General features: G+C 43.9%; 1 protein-coding gene across 2 annotated transcripts in view; it reads right to left on the minus strand.

Annotated features, from left to right (window-relative positions):
* The window catches only part of GOLIM4 (golgi integral membrane protein 4), a 119,495-nt gene that overhangs the window by 59,515 nt on the left and 39,737 nt on the right, over positions 1 to 20,243 (minus strand). For both annotated transcript variants that reach the window (XM_085898830.1, XM_085898829.1), the window contains exons 5-8: positions 13,508 to 13,658; positions 13,293 to 13,375; positions 13,109 to 13,192; positions 12,854 to 12,976 (exon numbers count right to left, since the gene is read on the minus strand). In XM_085898830.1, coding sequence (XP_085754956.1) covers positions 12,854 to 12,976; positions 13,109 to 13,192; positions 13,293 to 13,375; positions 13,508 to 13,658 — 441 coding nt within the window. The remainder of the gene's footprint in view (positions 1 to 12,853; positions 12,977 to 13,108; positions 13,193 to 13,292; positions 13,376 to 13,507; positions 13,659 to 20,243) is intronic.

The following is a 20,243-nucleotide window of genomic DNA, read 5'->3' on the forward strand; positions in this document are numbered from 1 at the left end:
TCAACAGCTGTGTGTGATGGGTGGAAAAAAAAATTGGTTCGGTAATTTAGAAAACACGTTAATACGGCAAACGGCTCGTAAATTGGGTGTTCTTTCACAATATTTATAATACAATATTTCGTTCAGGATGATGGAGCATGAACCACTCGCTCAAGATGATGGAGCACGAACCACTCGTTAATGACATAGTGCGGCAAAAGTGTCTGCAGTGAGTGAACGATTTGCTCAGAATGATGTTAGTGCAGTACTGCTATCGACTGAAAGGTGTTCGGCAAGTGGCTTAAGCAGTCAAGCAAGCACTCCAATTAAATGGTTGATAAGGAATGGCTGGCCAGGCTGTAGCTGCATACCATATAGGATCCCTTTAACTTTAAAGCCAGTCTTCACCACGCATGCAGCAATTACAGAAATAAAATGAATTCATTCAAATAATGGCTTTAACCACAAAATAATTGCTGCTTATGGAGAACAACCCTGGAGACATCACAAAGATCAATCGCCCTTGAAATAAACATTGCAGATAATCTGCCATGTTGCCTGTTTGTCTGTGCAAGCATCATGTGGTACATCATTCACGGTCCATGCAAACATTATAACTTGATTTTAAAACGTCCGTTTTTCACCAGATCTACATTGATTCCCTGTAGAGCACCTCGGAAAACCTCCAAAAATAGACACACAGATCTGGCAGATGCTATTGATAAGCAGTCCCTCTGGGGGACAGGAAGCGAGATCGAGCACTGAATGCATTGTCATATAGCTCAATGAAGTCGGTTAATTTTGGCACATTCTTCAATCTTTTGTTCACTCAATATAATTCTCCAAACAGTAGAAAAAGAAAAGTTTAATGCTTTGGAGATTTCACATTTTCTTGTGTATCTATGGAAAAGGAGGGAACATAGGATTGCTTGCTTAAAGTAAATAGGTATATCGGCTTAGTTTAAAGAGTCGTTATTTCTTTAAATTATCAGATTTCACTCCAGATTTCGACACTTATTTAGTCTGGATGATATGCGATCCTCAAAACTGAAAAAAATATTTCGATGATGAACTTTAATTAGTCCGTGAGAGGAGATCGTGGAAAATCGAATCAAACAATGCATGAAATCGCTCCAAGCTCCTAATTAAAAACTATAGTACTTACAAAAGTGATGTATACAGCGATTCGTAGCTACGATGAACAGGCATTCGATAATATGAGTGAGGAAAGTGGGGAAAAAAAAAAAAAAAAAACTTTATCGTTAAATCGTTGCGGTCTGTTCCAAGTCAAGGCATGGTTGAGCAGGCCAAAAAACATGGCGGCTTCAGACCCAGGCGAGGTTACCTAGGGGACGCCTTGAGACCCCAAACAGTGAGGTGGCCGAGGATGCGTCTGATAAAGGATATAATTAAATAAGGCTGTTAATTATCTAAAAATGGAGTGTTTAAATTAACCCAAACACCAAATTTTTACTCATGCACTTCCTTGGAGTTCCTTTAGTATGTATGCAAAGGTTTCAGGCTTCTCGGTTTTATGGTTTTGGAGTTATGGAGGAGATGCACACATACTGACACACATTGCTATTTATTAGTATCGATATTCAAGGAAACTGGACGATATGTTTTAGTTACTTTTGAGTGTCCGCTCTGAGTCTGAAAGCCTGACACAGGCCGAGTCATACCAAAAATTAAAAAAAAATTATATGTGCTACTTCCTTGCTTGATACTCAGCATTTAAAAGGAGAGCACAGACAAACAACCATACACACGATTAATGGGCCTAATGATCGCCTCTTGTGTTGTTGTTCCTCATAAGAGAACTCATTAATTAATGCATGTTTTGACAAACAACCCTCCTCCCTCCCCCTTTCCAATGAGAACTGCTGCAAGGGTTCCTCCTCCTTGAAGCCGCTAATGTTTTCCAGCCGATTCAAAATCTCTAAGTAACTGGAAAAGTCTCACACTACAGTGACCATTCTATACAGGGCAAAGGCTAATGTTATAATCTGTTCCCCCCCAACGTTATCAACTGTCTCCACCCCACCCTCCTCACCCCCCAATGCTATAACCTGTTCCCAAAACAACTTTTGGAAGACATAGCTAACCTCTGCAAACATTATATAATCATAAATTAAAACCAGTACATTTTCAATCAAACCCGAGGAGTACCAGCGTTAACCTTCTGCCGTATCCATGCACTACCCAACAGACACAGAGTTTGTGACAAACTCGATATCAAACAATTCAAGATTCCCTCTAAAAATTTACAACAAACAAAATACATCGTAATTCTCTCGTATTACAGTTATATATTAGTTGCGGTTCTGGAAACCGCATGCCTCCAAGGCAATGGCATCCATCATACAGTGATCCCCAGACAGTTATTTCATTAATATACATGCAGTTAGACCTTTCCCTCATGTTTAATGGGTAAACAGGATGAAGTGCGTTGTGTGGGTCACATAGTTAGGTCTGATTATATCTCTTTCTTCCTTTCCGCCATCAGCAAGGCCGCCATGCATGGTGCGTATGAATGTTCTCACAGAGACTAAAAGAAGCATCAACCACACGATGGGAAAATCCTCCACTGCGAGAATACGGTGTCTAAGGGAATAGTAAAACCATACATTAAATCCCAACGCTATACAGGATGCACGTGGCACGCTCTTTTCAACCCCGATTTATATCCAATACTTTCCTGCAATCCATGACATATCGGGGCCGGCACCGCACTCAGGCAGCGCCTGTGAGGATCACCAATGTGATAAATAACCGCATGCACGACAGCGGACCCACGTGCAGCCCCGTGATAATTACCATCGCACAGTACGGGACACGCATAGCGCACCTCTTCATTCGGGTCTGCGTGCTGATTACAATAGCATCTTACCATCGCACTGTACGGGGCACGCATAGCATACCTCTTCATTCGGGTCTGCGCGCCGATTACAATGGCATCTTACCAGCGCACATCTTTGTTCGGATATGCGTGCTGGTTCACAACGGCGTCTTAACGTTGATCTTCGCTCGCCACCGCGAGCCGTCCTCTTCCTCTTTGTCTGGCCTTGGAGCAATATCTGCAATCGCCTGCTGCTCCGACAGTCCCGTCTGCCACTCCACCCACTCGCTCTCCGCCTTCCTATCTCTGGAATCCACCCACTCGCCGCTGACTCCACCTTAAGTCCTTCTTCATGCCTGATGCTCTCGCCCATTCTCTGGATCGGTGCACGCGCTGCATCAGCACCGTAACCAGGCAGGAGATGACGTGCCAACTCTCAAAAAGGGATCGCTCAGCAGAGCTTCCCCCCAAAACATATTGGATAACACGGTCAATCAACCATGCAAGGTATTAAGAGACCGTTAGCCTCATCTTCTCTCCTTTCTTTGAATCAATTCCTCTTTATAGGGGTGTGTGTGTGTGTGTGTGTGTGTGTGTGTGTGTGTGTGTGTGTGTGTGTGTGTGTGTGTGTGTGTGTGTGTGTGTGTGTGTGTGTGTGTGTAATGGTGCCAGTCCAATCTTTAAGTTAAGATTGCAGAAAATACATCAGTACAAGTCTGCTCTGTGTTTGCTTTGTCAGTTGCTTGTTTGGTTGTTACACCTCACAAGTTTCTTTCTGTCCCTGCTTACTCAAAACAATCAATCTATTCATTGTACCACCTGCTTTTCTCACCTGCCTGTAATAAATGCTTATGTAGAAATGTTCCCAGCTGATTTTCCCATTCCCAGCATGGTCCGTATCCTAGCCTAGCCATTCCTTGGCAGTGTCGCTCGCCTGCATCTGATCCGGTAAGGTGACCTGGGTCAGACAAGGCGTATCGAGGGCGTGTCCCCTGGTAATTAAGTCACGTGATTATTTTTAGGTAACCAGTTAAACCTTAAACGGAGGACCCTAAGTCACGTGGTTGTTATTGGCATTCACTGTCGGTCAGCGACCCGCTGGGTCATGGAGTTATCCGTGTGCGACGTCCTGTGATTCCGGAGAGTCTGGTGGGAACCCGAGATGGCTTCCCCCCCCCCCCTTCCCCTTCGTGGTCTTCTCACCCTGACTCCCGGCCGCAACAATATGTATATATGTATATATATATATATATATATATATATATATATATATATATATATATATATATATATATATATATATATATATATATATATATGCAGATATATATATATATATATATTCAGTATATATATATATATATATATATATATATATATATATATATATATATATATATATATATATATATATTGTTGCGGATTTCGCGCCCGCCGGCGTGCGACGGCCACGTAACTCGAATCGCGGCACGTCGCCCACCGGACGGACAATCCAGTCGTGACCCTCTCGGACTAACGCCGGGAACCAGTCACGGGTGGACCTTTCGGTCTCACCGCGATCGAGCCAATCAGCCCCCGCGTGGGACAGGGTTGCTCGCCAAATTCGAACTACCTAAGTACCCACGCGGAGGGTAGACCGGGCGATCGCACCTCGCCGCAGGTCGACTTCGGACACGGGCCACTTAAGCGACCCGTTCCGTACTATCAGAATAACCGAGCGGTGTTATCGTCGACCTCGACGGTTCGATTAATTATCGGGCGTATTCAGCCCACTACCAACCCTTTACGTGAAGCAAGATGGGGATTCAATGGAGGAAAAGACGAAGCGAAGCGGGAGAACAGTTCAACAATAAAGCACATTTATTCGCGGCACACGGGAAGCACACAAATACAATTCCACCAAATGCACACAAAAAAAGAAAACACAATTCCATTTACACAAAAAGCAAACATAAAAGTGAAAAACACAGTGCAGAGCTAATACCGACTACCGAGCACACGGCAACACTTATACAATTCTACTTCACAGACGGCGCCGACAACACATACCCAAAACCAAGGAAAAGAAATACCCTCAAGAATGAGGTAGGCCTGAGGCCGAGACCGGGTCGGGCCTACCCGTCTGGTGATGAGACGCGGAGCGGTGATGGCCCCGCAACCCGCGGGCCTCGTGGACAGTGCCTGGCAGGGGGTGGGAACGGGGCCCCCCTTGGTCGCACTATCTCAGCGCGGGGGGAAACAGGAGGGGGTTGCTGATGCTCGGGGTATAGAGGATCTTTATTATATGCGACGAGCGTCTCCACCTCGGCCAGGTCGCGCTGTCGGCCTCCCTCGGGTGCAGCTTCCTGCACGACGCGAGCACCCCCTCGTCTGGTGTCGCCGCCTTTCCACAGCTCCGTCCCCTCCGTTCCGACTCCAACGCACACGACGAGCAGCTCCACCGCCCGCGAAGTCTTGACCCTCTGCTTCCGACTCTCCTCTTCTTGACTCTCCGACCCGTTCTTGTTTGCGACTCTCTTCTGACTGACGAACACCGTCCTTTTATCCCCCCGTAACTTCGCCTTTGACCCCCTCCCTTTGACCTTTCACCTCGCTCCCCATTGGCCCGAGAAAAAGTGGGCGTGAAGGCTTTTTGATCCACAAATTTGCATATATCGATCGTTCTGGAGGCGGGGCCAAATCGTCCCTCGCTCACCGATTGGACGGCAAAAAGTGGGCGTGTGTCGTTTTTGATCCGTTTTTGAAGCAGAAAATCCGTGGTTTTGTACACGCTGTTCAACGTGCGCCCTACACGAGTCCAGCATCGGTGCCCATGAGTGGCGCGAGATGACGGTGATGCGATGGTGGCGAGTTGTGACGGTAAAGGTCGTGGCGGTTGTGGTGAAGCGGTGTTGTGGTTGGTGGTTGATGTTGTGGTTGTGGTGATGGCGATTGGTCCAAAATAAAGATAGTAAAAGAAAAACGGCTATCCTGAAGAGTCGCAGCACGTATAAATGACATGTATTCCCACTAGACAACGGGCTTGGGCCTAACTACACATGCACTTACCGAGATACCTCACCTAAGGGACCTGAATGGTGGTTTGCGAATCTGGTAACCACAACAATATATATATGTATATATATATATATAGAAATATATATATATTTCGGTAATAGAAAGCCTTTTATTTTTGCGCTGGTTGGAAAGAGTTCAAAACTGGGAGGTTCAATAGGGAGTCAGTGTATGCACCTGGTGCTTCACGAAAAGAAGACAGTAAAATGAGTTAACAACTTGTTGCTTTATTTTTAAAAAAAAATTGATTGGGTAAACATATATATTGTTGTGGTTCTCACCACGCCGGCGTGCGGGCGACCGCTTTTAGCTAATTCGCGGCCGCACTCGCCCACCGACCGTGGCAATCCAGTCGTAGCTTCCGGATCAACGCTGAAATCCAGCTACGGGTGTGTTTTTAACCACACCGTAGATCAGCCAACTTTTCTGTCCACGCGCGACAGGGTTGATCGCCGAATTGTCGATGTACCTAATTATTCGCGCAGACAGAAATGCTGGGGATTTACACCTCAATGGAGCCTGCACGAAAACTAGCCACTTTTAAGCAGCTCGTTCCGTTTGCGATTTGCCGAGCGGTTTTATATCGCCAAGCCCTGTCGGATCCGATTAATTTATCGGTGTTAAAAACCAGCTAATATTCCAAACACAATTATGGCCGTTCAATGGAGGAAGGGACGCAACGAGCAGGTGAATATTCAAACAATGACATTTATTTATCAATGCACATATGCAGTCAATGAAGCAATGGGGGGGGGGGGGATGGGGACCAAGACACGAGCAAAGAAAGACCCTACAGCCATTGTCTATTTATTAATGTACATGCATTTAACCACAATTCTACTTAGCGGACAAGGCGCCACAGACTTTCATGCAAAGAAAACCCCAGGAAAGGAAAGGGTAGAACAGAACCCGTAGGCCTTTAATGTTCCTCGGAGGTGTGAAGACCGAAAGAGCTCCGCGAGACCGTGCAGGTTAGCTGCCATCCTCGTGGTGACTCGCTGGACGACCATCGATGTCTCGCCGTCAACACGGCAGCTCGTGTGATGGCGACTTGGTTGGTCCGGGCCTCGCCGTGCGGCCTGGTTGATTGGGCCTAGCCGACGACGCCTCAGAGGAGTGAACGCGCCTTGCTCTTTTCAGAGTTGATGCTCTTTTAAGAACCCGCCCACTCCTCAGCATCGCTCGGACCGTCCCGGGGCCCGATCACCTTGGACCGTTATGTCGCTGTCTGGCAACTTCTCGCCGGCTGCCTCAACCGACTAACAGCCCTGCACTGGACTCGAACCTCTCCCGGACTCCAAGCTCCGCCGCGCAAGAGCCCCGCACTGGACTCGAACTGGAACTGGAACTCTCCACCCCGACTCCGAACGAACTGCACTCGACTTCGAACCCAGACTCCAGCTCGACTCTGCTCGACTGCCGGCTGGGCGTCCCAGCACACCCTTTTATGGGGTACGGGGGTGTTTGGTCTTTTACCTCTGACCCTTCTCCCCCCGCTGGCTCCGCCCCTTTTGTAATTTTGATCCGATCTTGCCGTCCTGACGCGGACAAAGCGGACGTGGTTGAAATCACCAGCCCTCGCCCCTAACGAGGGAGTCCCCGCGTCTGTCGGCAGAGATGCCGCTCATCCACGGAATGCCATTGCTGGCGAAAAGATGGCGGCATTTGTGAAGATGAAGGTGAGGAGACGTTGTTTGTTGATGTTGTTTGTTGGTGTAAAGATGGCGGTGTCTGTGGAGATGTTGGCGGTTGTTGGTTAAGGTGGTGAGGAGATGTTGGCGGTTGTGGAGAAGGTGGTGAGATGTTGTTTAAAATTACGATAGGACAGAATAATACGACCTCAAAGATGCACAGCCCGGCTCACGAATAAATCCCGTGAGACATCAGTGGGGAAATCTATCTGGACACACACTTATCGACATAACTGATCTTCGGGGAACCTGAATGGTGTTCTGTGAATTTCCACAACCGTAACAATACACACACACACACACACACACACACACACACACACACACACACACACACACACACACACACACACACACACACACACACACACACACACACACACACACACACACACACACACACACACACACACACACACACACACACACACACACACACGCCTGGTGCTGGCTTAATGGTTAGAGTGGTGGGCTTGGGATCTGAGGACCCTGAGTTCAAATCCCTCTCTGCTGTTTAATTAATACCAGGTGGGGTTGACTCTGCTTGTCATACTTCTGAGGTCGGCAAAATGAGTGCCAGCTGCTGGTATCCTCTGTCAGAGTGGTGACCCATCGAGGATTGTGTCCAATAGCCAAGGAGACTGCTTTGGCAGCACCAATGCTCTGCACAGAGTATTGTCCCAATGTATATGAATGTATGTATGTATGTATGTATGTATGTATGTACGTATGTATGTATGTATATACATATATATATACATATATATATATATATATATATATATATATATATATATATATATATCAGCATATATATATATATATATATATATATATATATATATATATATATATATATATATATATATATATATATATCAGCATATATATATATATATATATATATATATATATATATATATATATATATATATATATATATATATATCAGCATATATATATATATATATCAGCATATATATATATATATATATATATATATATATATATATATATATATATATATATATATATATATATATATATATATGCAGATATATATATATATATATATATCAGCATATATATATATATATATATATATATATATATATATATATATATCAGCATATATATATATATATATATATGCAGATATATATATATATATATATATATATATATATATATATATATATATATATATATATATATATATATATATATATATATATATTGTTGTGGTTACCAGATTCGCAAACCACCATTCAGGTCCCTTAGGTGAGGTATCTCGGTAAGTGCATGTGTAGTTAGGCCCAAACCCGTTGTCTAGTGGGAATACATGTCATTTATACGTGCTGCGACTCTTCAGGATAGCCGTTTTTCTTTTACTATCTTTATTTTGGACCAATCGCCACCATCACAACCACAACAACAACCACCAACCACAACGCCGCTTCACCACAACCGCCATGACCTTTACCGTCGCAACTCGCCACCATCGCATCACCGTCATCTCGCGCCACTCATGGGCACCGATGCTGGACTCGTGTAGGGCGCACGTTGAACAGCGTGTACAAAATCACGGATTTTCTGCTTCAAAAACGGATCCAAAACGACACACGCCCACTTTTTGCCGTCCAATCGGTGAGCGAGGGGCGACTGGCCCCGCCCCAGGGCGATCGATATATGCAAATTTGTGGATCAAAAAGCCTTCACGCCCACTTTTTCTCGCGCCAATGGGGAGCGAGTTGAAAGGTCAAAGGGAGGGGTCAAAGGCGAAGTTACGGGGGGATAAAAGGACGGTGTTCGTCAGTCAAAGGAGTCGTAAAAGTCGGAACGAGGAAGAAGGGAGTCGCAAAGGAGTCAGAAGAGAGTCAGCAGAACGGGAACGAGAAAGAGTCAGCAGAACGGAGGCGAAGGAGTCGGAACGAGGCGAAGGAGTCGGAACAGAGAGTCAAGACTTCGCGGGCGGTGGAGCTGCTCGTCGTGTGCGTTGAAGTCGGAACGGAGGGGACGAACTGTGGAGAGGCGGCGACACCGGACGAAGGGGTGCTCGCGTCGTGCAAGGAGCTGCGCGCCCGAGGGAGGCCGGCAGCGCGACCTGGCCGAGGTGGAGACGCTCGTCGCACATAATAAAGATCCTCTATACCCCGAGCATCAGCAACCCCCTCCTGTTTCCCCCCGCGCTGAGATCGTGCGACCAAGGGGGCCCCGTTCCCACCCCCTGCCAGGCACTGTCCACGAGGCCCGCGGGTTGCGGGGCCATCGCCGCTCCGCGTCTCATCACCAGACGGGTAGGCCCGACCAGGTCTCGGCCCCAGGCCTACCTCATTCTTGAGGGTATTTCTTTTCCTTGGTTTTGGGTATGTGTTGTCGGCGCCGTCTGTGAAGTAGAATTGTATAAGTGTTGCCGTGTGCTCGGTAGTCGGTATTAGCTCTGCACTGTGTTTTCACTTTTATGTTTGCTTTTTGTGTAAATGGAATTGTGTTTTCTTTTTTTTGTGTGCATTTGGTGGAATTGTATTTGTGTGCTTCCCGTGTGCCGAGAATAAATGTGCTTTATTGTTGAACTGTTCTCCCGCTTCGCTTCGTCTTTTCCTCCATTGAATCCCCATCTTGCTTCACGTAAAGGGTTGGTAGTGGGCTGAATACGCCCGATAATTAATCGAACCGTCGAGGTCGACGATAACACCGCTCGGTTATTCTGATAGTCGGAACGGGTCGCTTAAGTGGCCCGTGTCCGAAGTCGACCTGCGGCGAGGTGCGATCGCCCGGTCTACCCTCCGCGTGGGTACTTAGGTAGTTCGAATTTGGCGAGCAACCCTATCCCACGCGGGGGCTGATTGGCTCGATCGCGGTGAGACCGAAAGGTCCACCCGTGACTGGTTCCCGGCGTTAGTCCGAGAGGGTCACGACTGGATTGTCCGTCCGGTGGGCGACGTGCCGCGATTCGAGTTACGTGGCCGTCGCACGCCGGCGGGCGCGAATCCGCAACAATATATATATATATATATATATATATATATATATATATATATATATATATATGCTGATATATATATATATGCTGATATATATATATATATATATATATATATATATATATATGCTGATATATATATATGCTGATATATATATATATATATATATATATATATATATATATATACGTATATACATACATACATACATACATACATACATGCATACATACATACATATACATTGGGCCGCCATCTTTTCGCCAGCAATGGCATTCCGTGGACGAGCGGCATCTCCGCCGACAGACGCGGGGACTCCCTCGTTTGGGGCGAGGGCTGGTGATTTCAACCACGTCCGCTTTGTCCGCGTCAGGACGGCAAGATCGGATCAAAATTACAAAAGGGGCGGAGCCAGCGGGGGGAGAAGGGTCAGAGGTAAAAGACCAAACACCCCCGTACCCCATAAAAGGGTGTGCTGGGACGCCAAGCCGGCAGTTGAGCAGAGTCGAGCTGGAGTCTGGGTTCGAAGTCGAGAGCAGTTCGTTCGGAGTTGGGGTGGAGAGTTCCAGTTCCAGTTCGAGTCCAGTGCGGGGCTCTTGCTCGTCGGAGCGCGGCGGAGCTTGGAGTCCGGGAGAGGTTCGAGTCCAGTGCAGGGCTGTTAGTCGGTTGAGGCAGCCGGCGAGAAGTTGCCAGACAGCGACATAACGGTCCAAGGTGATCGGGCCCCGGGACGGTCCGAGCGATGCTGAGGAGTGGGCGGGTTCTTAAAAGAGCATCAACTCTTAAAAGAGCAAGGCGCGTTCACTCCTCTGAGGCGTCGTCGGCTAGGCCCAATCAACCAGGCCGCACGGCGAGGCCCGGACCAACCAAGTCGCCATCACACGAGCTGCCGTGTTGACGGCGAGACATCGATGGTCGTCCAGCGAGTCACCACGAGGATGGCAGCTAACCTGCACGGTCTCGCGGAGCTCTTTCGGTCTTCACACCTCCGAGGAACATTAAAGGCCTACGGGTTCTGTTCTACCCTTTCCTTTCCTGGGGTTTTCTTTGCATGAAAGTCTGTGGCGCCTTGTCCGCTAAGTAGAATTGTGGTTAAATGCATGTACATTAATAAATAGACAATGGCTGTAGGGTCTTTTTTTGCTCGTGTCTTGGTCCCCATCCCCCCCCCCCCCCATTGCTTCATTGACTGCATATGTGCATTGATAAATAAATGTCATTGTTTGAATATTCACCTGCTCGTTGCGCCCCTTCCTCCATTGAACGGCCATAATTGTGTTTGGAATATTAGCTGGTTTTTAACACCGATAAATTAATCGGATCCGACAGGGCTTGGCGATATAAAACCGCTCGGCAAATCGCAAACGGAACGAGCTGCTTAAAAGTGGCTAGTTTTCGTGCAGGCTCCATTGAGGTGTAAATCCCCAGCATTTCTGTCTGCGCGAATAATTAGGTACATCGACAATTCGGCGATCAACCCTGTCGCGCCTGGACAGAAAAGTTGGCTGATCTACGGTGTGGTTAAAAACACACCCGTAGCTGGATTTCAGCGTTGATCCGGAAGCTACGACTGGATTGCCACGGTCGGTGGGCGAGTGCGGCCGCGAATTAGCTAAAAGCGGTCGCCCGCACGCCGGCGTGGTGAGAACCACAACAATATATATGTTTACCCAATCAATTTTTTTTAAAAAATAAAGCAACAAGTTGTTAACTCATTTTACTGTCTTCTTTTCGTGAAGCACCAGGTGCATACACTGACTCCCTATTGAACCTCCCAGTTTTGAACTCTTTCCAACCAGCGCAAAAATAAAAGGCTTTCTATTTTTTTTTCTTTCGTGGTATTTTTACCACAGGCTTCTGCTCATGTACTATACAGTACTCCAGAATCACCGATCATTCTCATTTCTCTCAAGTTCAACTTACCCTCCATCACCCTAAAAGTATAATATAAAATAAAAGAACGATTTATATCCTACTTTTTTCCCATTCAACACAGATATACAGATGTTCCTATGGGCATGTTCATTTTATCGACACGCAGTAGCATTTCACATGCACTTTAACCTGTTTCTACATACCACTTATGTTTGAGATGTTTGGACTTTATTCCCCATGTAGTTTTTTTTTCTCCATTTATCCATTTGAAGTTGTTTCACTATTTTTATTATGGAATTGTATTTTTCTCCTTGTGTGTTTGGAACATGTTTGTTCTGCACTTTATACTTCCACATGACATTTTCGTCTTGTGAAAGTACCATAAACGTTCAATGAAATATACAAAAATATGTGTAGTGCATTAACTGTACCGCTGGTTTTTCTGGAACTGCGGCATGCTGTGCTGGGTTGTTGACCTGAGCGTTACCAGCGGGGATGATCCCAGGTACCCTGCGTACAGCGTCTTTCAGCTGCTGGTACTCAGCAATGTGCATCTGCAGAGGACAATGAAGTACTAACCTTGCAGCTTCATGAGACATATAGAGCGTTTCTACTTGCTTGAAACACAATGCGATGACTGCCATATAATTAACGTGTGCTCTGTCAAGCTTCACTGGCAAGCTTACTTGTGCATCAGCCAATTTCATGCTCTGCTCTTTCACGATGTTCTTGAGATGCTCATGATCAATGACCAGCTGGCCATGCTGTTGCTACAAGCATGAGGGGCAGGAATGCATAATTGGTGAAATCACCACATCAAAAGTATACACCAATAGGAATAAACAACAAAAACTCAAATTCTGGACTTACCCTCTTCTCCTGCAGCTGTGTGTGCAAGTCCTGATGGGCTTTACGAAGTTGTTTGCCTTCCTCACGTAGTCGGTAAATGTTTCCTGCAATACCAAAATAATGAAAAAAACTAATCTGTTCTGAAGGTCTCACTCATGATGAAGGAACAGGAAAGGAAGATGACTGGATTGAGTGATGGCACAAGGTGGTATTGTGAGGAAGGTCAAACACTGTACCATGAAGCTGAGAAAGTTCATTCTCCTTATGCTCCTGCAGTTGTGCCAAACTCTGCTGATGGTCCTGAAGTGCATGTGCATGGCTTTCCTCAAGCTGAAGATGCCGTTGTTGCAGCTCTGAGTACTGGGACTTGATTTCTTCATGTTGGGCCTGGCCATGTCCAAAAAACAGCTCAGTACATAATTATAGCAAAAATGTATAAATAGCATGCGTTTTTCCCCCCTTAAACTGGCTCATCTTACAAAACGACAAGAAAAAAAACAATTCCAAAAACACAATATCCCATGCCGAGAAGCCAGAAAACATAATGTGCTGTTTATCAGTTTTTAGCTCGTCCACAAGCTCTTAAAAGCATAACGATGTCCTTTCGTCAGTCAGTTAGGTCCATTAATCATTTTTCGTTCTTTCACGACTCCTTCGAGGCGGCTCAGTGTATAGTTTTGAAGCTCGGTATAATGATTCATGATGCGCAAAAAGTACTGGAGCCCTTTTTTCAATTTTCCTCCAGGTGGTGAGATAATTAACTTAAAATGTAATTCCATGAATAGCATGCACAATGATAATGAGCTCCCAGGCACAGCAGTCAGTTATTTGCTTCGCCTCTGTAGCTAAGCAGTCAGAATGTTTAAATTTCTCGCTAGCAACCAGGCTTCACTTTCCGATGCAGGTGCAGGGTACATTTTTATTTTTTTTCTTTGTTCAATGGCATGCACTCTGATGAAAGCATAAAAATCAGATTGATATTGCTGGAATGTTGAGCAATACAAAATTAATTAACTTCATTTCCAATCTGTAGATGTGACAAGCTAATTATTTTCGCCTTTTCAAGGATTTAATGATTTGCCATGTATAGCATTGCATGTTGGATTAGAGCAATGCAATCTATTCTGTTCATTTGATCAAAATCAGGAACAAAGCAAAAGCTGTCCACAAAGTCAAGGTCAATCTACCTACAGGGGAAGTTCTCAGTTCTGAAGGTTTGTACTATGTGCACTTCATATGCATGAATGCAATCCCTTGTGTACAACTTTGTTTATGTATTATAATTTTTCTGTAGGTATAAATTAATTTGAAGAAACCTTCAATTAATTTGTTCTCTCTGAGGAGTGTTTCTGTGTTTTGTCCAAGCAGCGTGCCCCACGCATCAACATTGTCTAAGCAGCATTTCCCAACCAAGGATACTCCAAATAGCTAAGTTGAGGCTCTAACGAAAGCTGAGCCTCCAAGCGTGTCTTTATTGCAAAGGGAGGACCGAGGCAAGCACAAGAGAATGCAAAGTGATCCCAGGGAAGTAATTCTACCAACACATCTCTGTCCTTAATCTGCTTCTCCTGACTGTCCACATTGTTTGTCTATCTCTGACTAGTTCAAGCATTGTTATAACAAGTTATTAGTGAACAGTTCAGGAAATATTGTTCAGAAATTTAGAAGAATTCTGGTATTAACAACTTCTGGAATATCAATTCTTCTTTAGAGTTCTTAGATATAATTAGATGCTTCAATATCAAGTCAGACGACATTTTTGATTTTTCAACTTTATATACAAATTTGGATTTAGTACTAATGAGTGATTCACTCTTCAAATTAAATGACAAGGATTTTAACTCTTTTAATAAGTTTTTATGTGTCAGGTTTGATAGAGCATTCTTTTCTAAAAAATAAGCATTCAAGTTTTCATTGTTTTGAGAAGCAGAAGTTTAAGGATGCTGTTAATTTTATTGTATTTAATACTTTTGTGTCTTTTTGTGGGATAATGTTTCAACAGGTTACGGGTGTTCCCATGGGTGGGAATTGCAGCCTCCGACGAGCAGACATTGTTCTTATTTTCTGTGAATTTTCATTTATGCAGAAATTGATGAATTACAAAAAAATTAGGATTAGCTAAAATGTTATCTCATACATGTCGTTATATAGATGATATTTGTGTGATGAACTATAATTTTTTTGATAGGTAGCTTCACAAGATTTATCCAGATGGCCTGATTGTAAACAGGAGTTCTAATGATTGCACAGTTGCTCCATGTCTGAATGTGTTGGTTAGAGTTGCACAGAATGGTTTTAGTACAAGTGTATATCATAAAGTTTATGATTTCAGTTTCTCTGTAGTCTTGGACACCTTTCCAGGTAGCAAAGTACCAATTAAAATGGGTTGCATTGTCTTTTCATCTCAGCTACTTAGATTTCCAAGAATTTGTTCAGTAAAGGATGATTTGGTGGAAAGTGCTGAGAAGGTTTTTTTCCATCATGTTAAACAGGGGATATTTGGCTGATTGTTTGATCAGGTCTTGTGAGAATGTTTTTAGACTCCATAATCACCTTTTATTTAAGTTTGATTGGTTTTCATGTAAACAAGTTCCAATTGCATTGCATTTGATGCAATAATAATGAATTAATTACTTTAGTGAGGTTAATTCTTTAATTAATATTGTTGCGGAAATGGCCCTAAGTATGCTACAAAATATAGGATTAGCCCAGATCCCCCATTAAATGCATGTTTAGCCAGGCTGTTCGGTAAAATGGACGTTACATGTGTGTCAGGAGGTGTAAGAGGCTGTTTATTGTTTGTGTGGTGGTGGTGTACCGAGAACTTCTTCTTCCTTCCCCTCTCCGGACGAGGCCTCGTCCAGTCGGCTGAGAAGGAGTGGCCTCAAGAAGGAAGTGAAACTAAGGGGAGGAGTTTGTCGGCTTCGTAAAGGGGCGCGCCCCGAAAAGAAAAAGTGGTAAGAAACTGAGAGGACGGAGTTGACCGGTGGGCTTCGAGGCGAGCAGAAACAAAAAAAAGCCAGTGGTGATTCTGCCGGGAGAGAAACTGGACCTGGACGCGCCGGGTCTGCCTTCTGTGGCCTGGAGAAGTGAGCCAGGGCTGAAGGAAAGGCAGGGAAAGGACTGCAGGAGGTCTGTCTGCCCTCGGCTGGATGAGAGACGACTGGTGGGAGTCGTGATCTGCTGTGTAGGGGACGGCTGTGTCAGTCTGCGATCTGCTTCTTGAAGGAGGCCTGGTGAACAGGCCAGGCCTGGACTTGTATTCTGGACCTTGTGAGAAACCAGCTGAAACCCATCATCGACCTGACGATCTGGTGCAGTCGACTTCGCGGGGTCTGAACGCGCGGAGGCCACGTGCATGGGCGGTGCGACAAAGGAGGGCGAGCGCCATCTTGCCACGCGGCGTGCTCGAGCTTGGGGCTCGAATCCCTGGACATCAGCTTGTTACAAGCGACATTTGTGCTTTTGACACTTTCCTCTCGTCCATGAAACATCACCAAGTACTCTGTCTTGTCTGCATGTCGTTTAAGGCTTATTTCGGTAGGGACCCCTTCGAAACCCGTAATCCGTATCTCCATAGTTAAGAACGGGTTGTAGATTAATTAAAACATTGTCGTGAATATTTTGCTTGTGTTTTGTTCCCCGATGTTCCCCAATAAATCTGGCTGATTTGTATGAAGTTGCCGCTTTGAGTCAATTCGTGCCGCGTTGAGAAACAATTCGCTCGATTGGTATATAAAACCAAAATGGTTACAGACTGGCAGAAAACGCTCGGCATCTGACAAAACCAGTCTGTAACCGGGATCTATTTCCCCAACTGGTAAGGTCCAGGGGTACGTTGGTATCGCGATTGAAGACGCGTGACGGCGAATCTGTAACATTTTGCTATCAAGATTCGGGTGCGAATCCCCCCACCCCGGATCCGCAACAATCTTATTGATTAAACATATATATACATATATATATATATATATACATATATATATATATATACATATACATATATATATATATACATATATATATATATATATACACATATACATATACATACATATATATACATATATATATACATACACATATACATATACATAGATATATATACATATATATATATATATATATACACATATACATACATATATATATATATATATATATATATATATATATATATATATATATATATATATATATATATATATATATATATATATATATATATATATATATATATATATATATGGAGGTATTTACATGAAATAAATAAGCCTGATGTTGGCTTAGTGGTTAGGGTGGCGGCTTGGGAACTTCGGGTCCTGAGTTCAAGCCCCGTTGGCCGCTGAATTAAAATACACCAGGAGGTTGACTCAGCCTGTCATCCTTCTAAGGTTGGCAAAATGAGTACCAGTGTACTGGTAAGGGGGACACTGCATCAGTGGCATAACCGCATCCCAACCAATGATGCAACCAGCAGCCACAGGCTGCACTCGATAGAGAGAGACATGAAATAAATAAAATAAAATAAATATATATATAAATAGATAAATATTATTTATAAAATACATTCTAAACTAGAAAGGCACTTGGTAGAGCGCATACCCCCACCACGCAATGTCAGATCCACGAGAACACATCGGGCACAATACATTTTTGAAATATCATGCGATAGATACAGTACTATATCGTTTTTGGCCCTATCACTCAAGGGTGAAGAATCACTTTTAAAATTAAATAATTTACGTATCCATATCCAGATTCAGAACTTCACCAAAATCTAATCAATTCTTCCTTATCACACACTCAACATGTCTATCAAGTTTCATTCAAATCCGTCCACAACTTTTTGAGATATCATGTTATGAGTTTAGCCCCATCTCTCAATGGTGAAGAATCACTTAAAAAACGACAACGGCACTCGGTGGAGCGCATACCTCCACCACGTAATGCCTGATCCATGAGAACATATCAGGCCCAATACATTTTTGAAATATCATGCTATACAGTGCTGTATCGTTTTTGGCCCTATCTCTCAATGGTGAAGAATCACTTAAAAAATTCTAGTAGTCGGATCCGGATCTGGATCTTCACCAAAACCTAATCAGTCCGTCCTCGTCACACACAGAGCCTGTCCACAAAATTTCATCCGGATCCGTCTGCAACTTGAGATATGCTGCACACAAACAGACAAACAAAACAGACAGACAGACAGACAGAAAGGGGTGAAAACATAACCTCCTTCACCTTCGGTGGCAGAGGTCATAAGCATTAAAATAAACTGTTGGTGGTTGCTTGGTTATGCAGTGCAGTATGTTAAAATCGGTGACTGATGATAGTTTGAATATTGATGATAGTTTGAGTCTATGGTTAGATGGAGGTGCTGTGTAATGGATATGTCCACAAAGTGAAGTATTTATCACTAAATATATTATCACATAAAGTGGTTTATGATTAAAGTTATTCCGATGCAATAATACTTAATAAGTATATAAGTTTTAATAAGTATGAAGTAAAAATATTTAATCTTAATATTTAAATAAGTTTAAACCAGGATATTGCATTGCTGTGTTGACTGACTGTCTGAAAAAAACTTTGAGGTTGTGGGTCCATTGATGTTGAGTAATCTACTGATATGGACCTGCGACCGGGGTTGTGGATCCGCCGTTTGGAGAGGTTCTGGGCTGAAAGGAATGAAACCTCGATGAAAAACGGTGCCCAGCTGATGACCCAGGCAGTTGGGAAATCAGTAAATTGCTTACAAGTTAAGGTTATAACTTCAACGAAATAGCTTTTGTAAGCACTTACCAGTACATAATGTGTGTGTGTGTGTGCATGCGTGCGTGCGTGCGTGCGTGCATGCGTGCATTGTCATGTCTGGCTTCCTTCTTGGGACTACAGTGCAGTAATTGGTCTTTATTTTGATAGTTGCATGCCCAGTCTCTCAAGAACCAATCAAAACAGCTGCCCATGGCCTCAAAGGCCTTGACCTGTCCGCTTCAAAGACTTCGACTTTTCCGGGCGACTCTCCACATGCCTGGGCCAATCTTTCCTCAGCCAAGCACCATTGTCCAAAAACAATAATTCTTACCATTGGTTACTTTCTAATAGGGAACTTTCAAAATGACATGTGAATGATAAGTAAGGCCTTTTGCACATGCGCTATGTGTGTGTGCATTTTCATTGATTTGGTTTTGCTCGACGGGCACTTTTAACCTGCTGTTGCCGACGTGAAATTTATGATTCGAATCGTCTTTTAAACATAATTTTCGGCATTTAGACAAAAGAGTGGTAATTTCAAGATGGTAAACCATAATTGTTCTGTTCTAGAATGCAATTCGGACTCATGGAAAGGGATACGAGAAATATCCGTGGCGGGTTCGTACCATTTCCTGTTAATACAATGAGCTAGCAGCTGCAATGGTTATAACACACACACACACACACCTCCTTCCATATGTTTTCGCTCCTGTTTGTCTGTCTATGAGCAGGATATCTCAAAAGTTATGGACAGATTCGGAGAAAAAAAAAACTTTGTGAACAGGTTGGGTGTATAAACAAGGACGAATTATTTTGATTTTGGTGAAGATCCGGAAATGATAATTCTTACATTTTATAAGTTCTTCTCCACAATTGAGAGACAGGGCCAAAAACAACATAATCACATAATATTTCAAAATGTTGAGGACAGATTATGACAAAACTTGGTGGAGGAGTTGGGTAGGTGACAAAAACAAGGAGATTTGGTTTTGGTGAAGATGCGGATTTGGATCCAGCCTATCAACGGGACACAAAACAAACTGTTTAGCCTGGCAGAGGTATGCACTCTACCGAGTGTCGTTCTTGGATTTTTGTTTTTAGCCTGTAGCTTCAGCCATTTTAGGGAAAGACCAGGGAAGAATGAGTAACTGTTATCCTTCTACACATTTTGATAAGATGCATATTATTCATAACATGTTATAAATATGTGAT

This window comes from Eptatretus burgeri, chromosome 10, assembly GCF_056783735.1.
Source record: "Eptatretus burgeri isolate ZD-2024b chromosome 10, Ebu_testis_v1, whole genome shotgun sequence".
In the NCBI taxonomy this organism is placed as follows: Eukaryota; Metazoa; Chordata; class Myxini; order Myxiniformes; family Myxinidae; genus Eptatretus; species Eptatretus burgeri.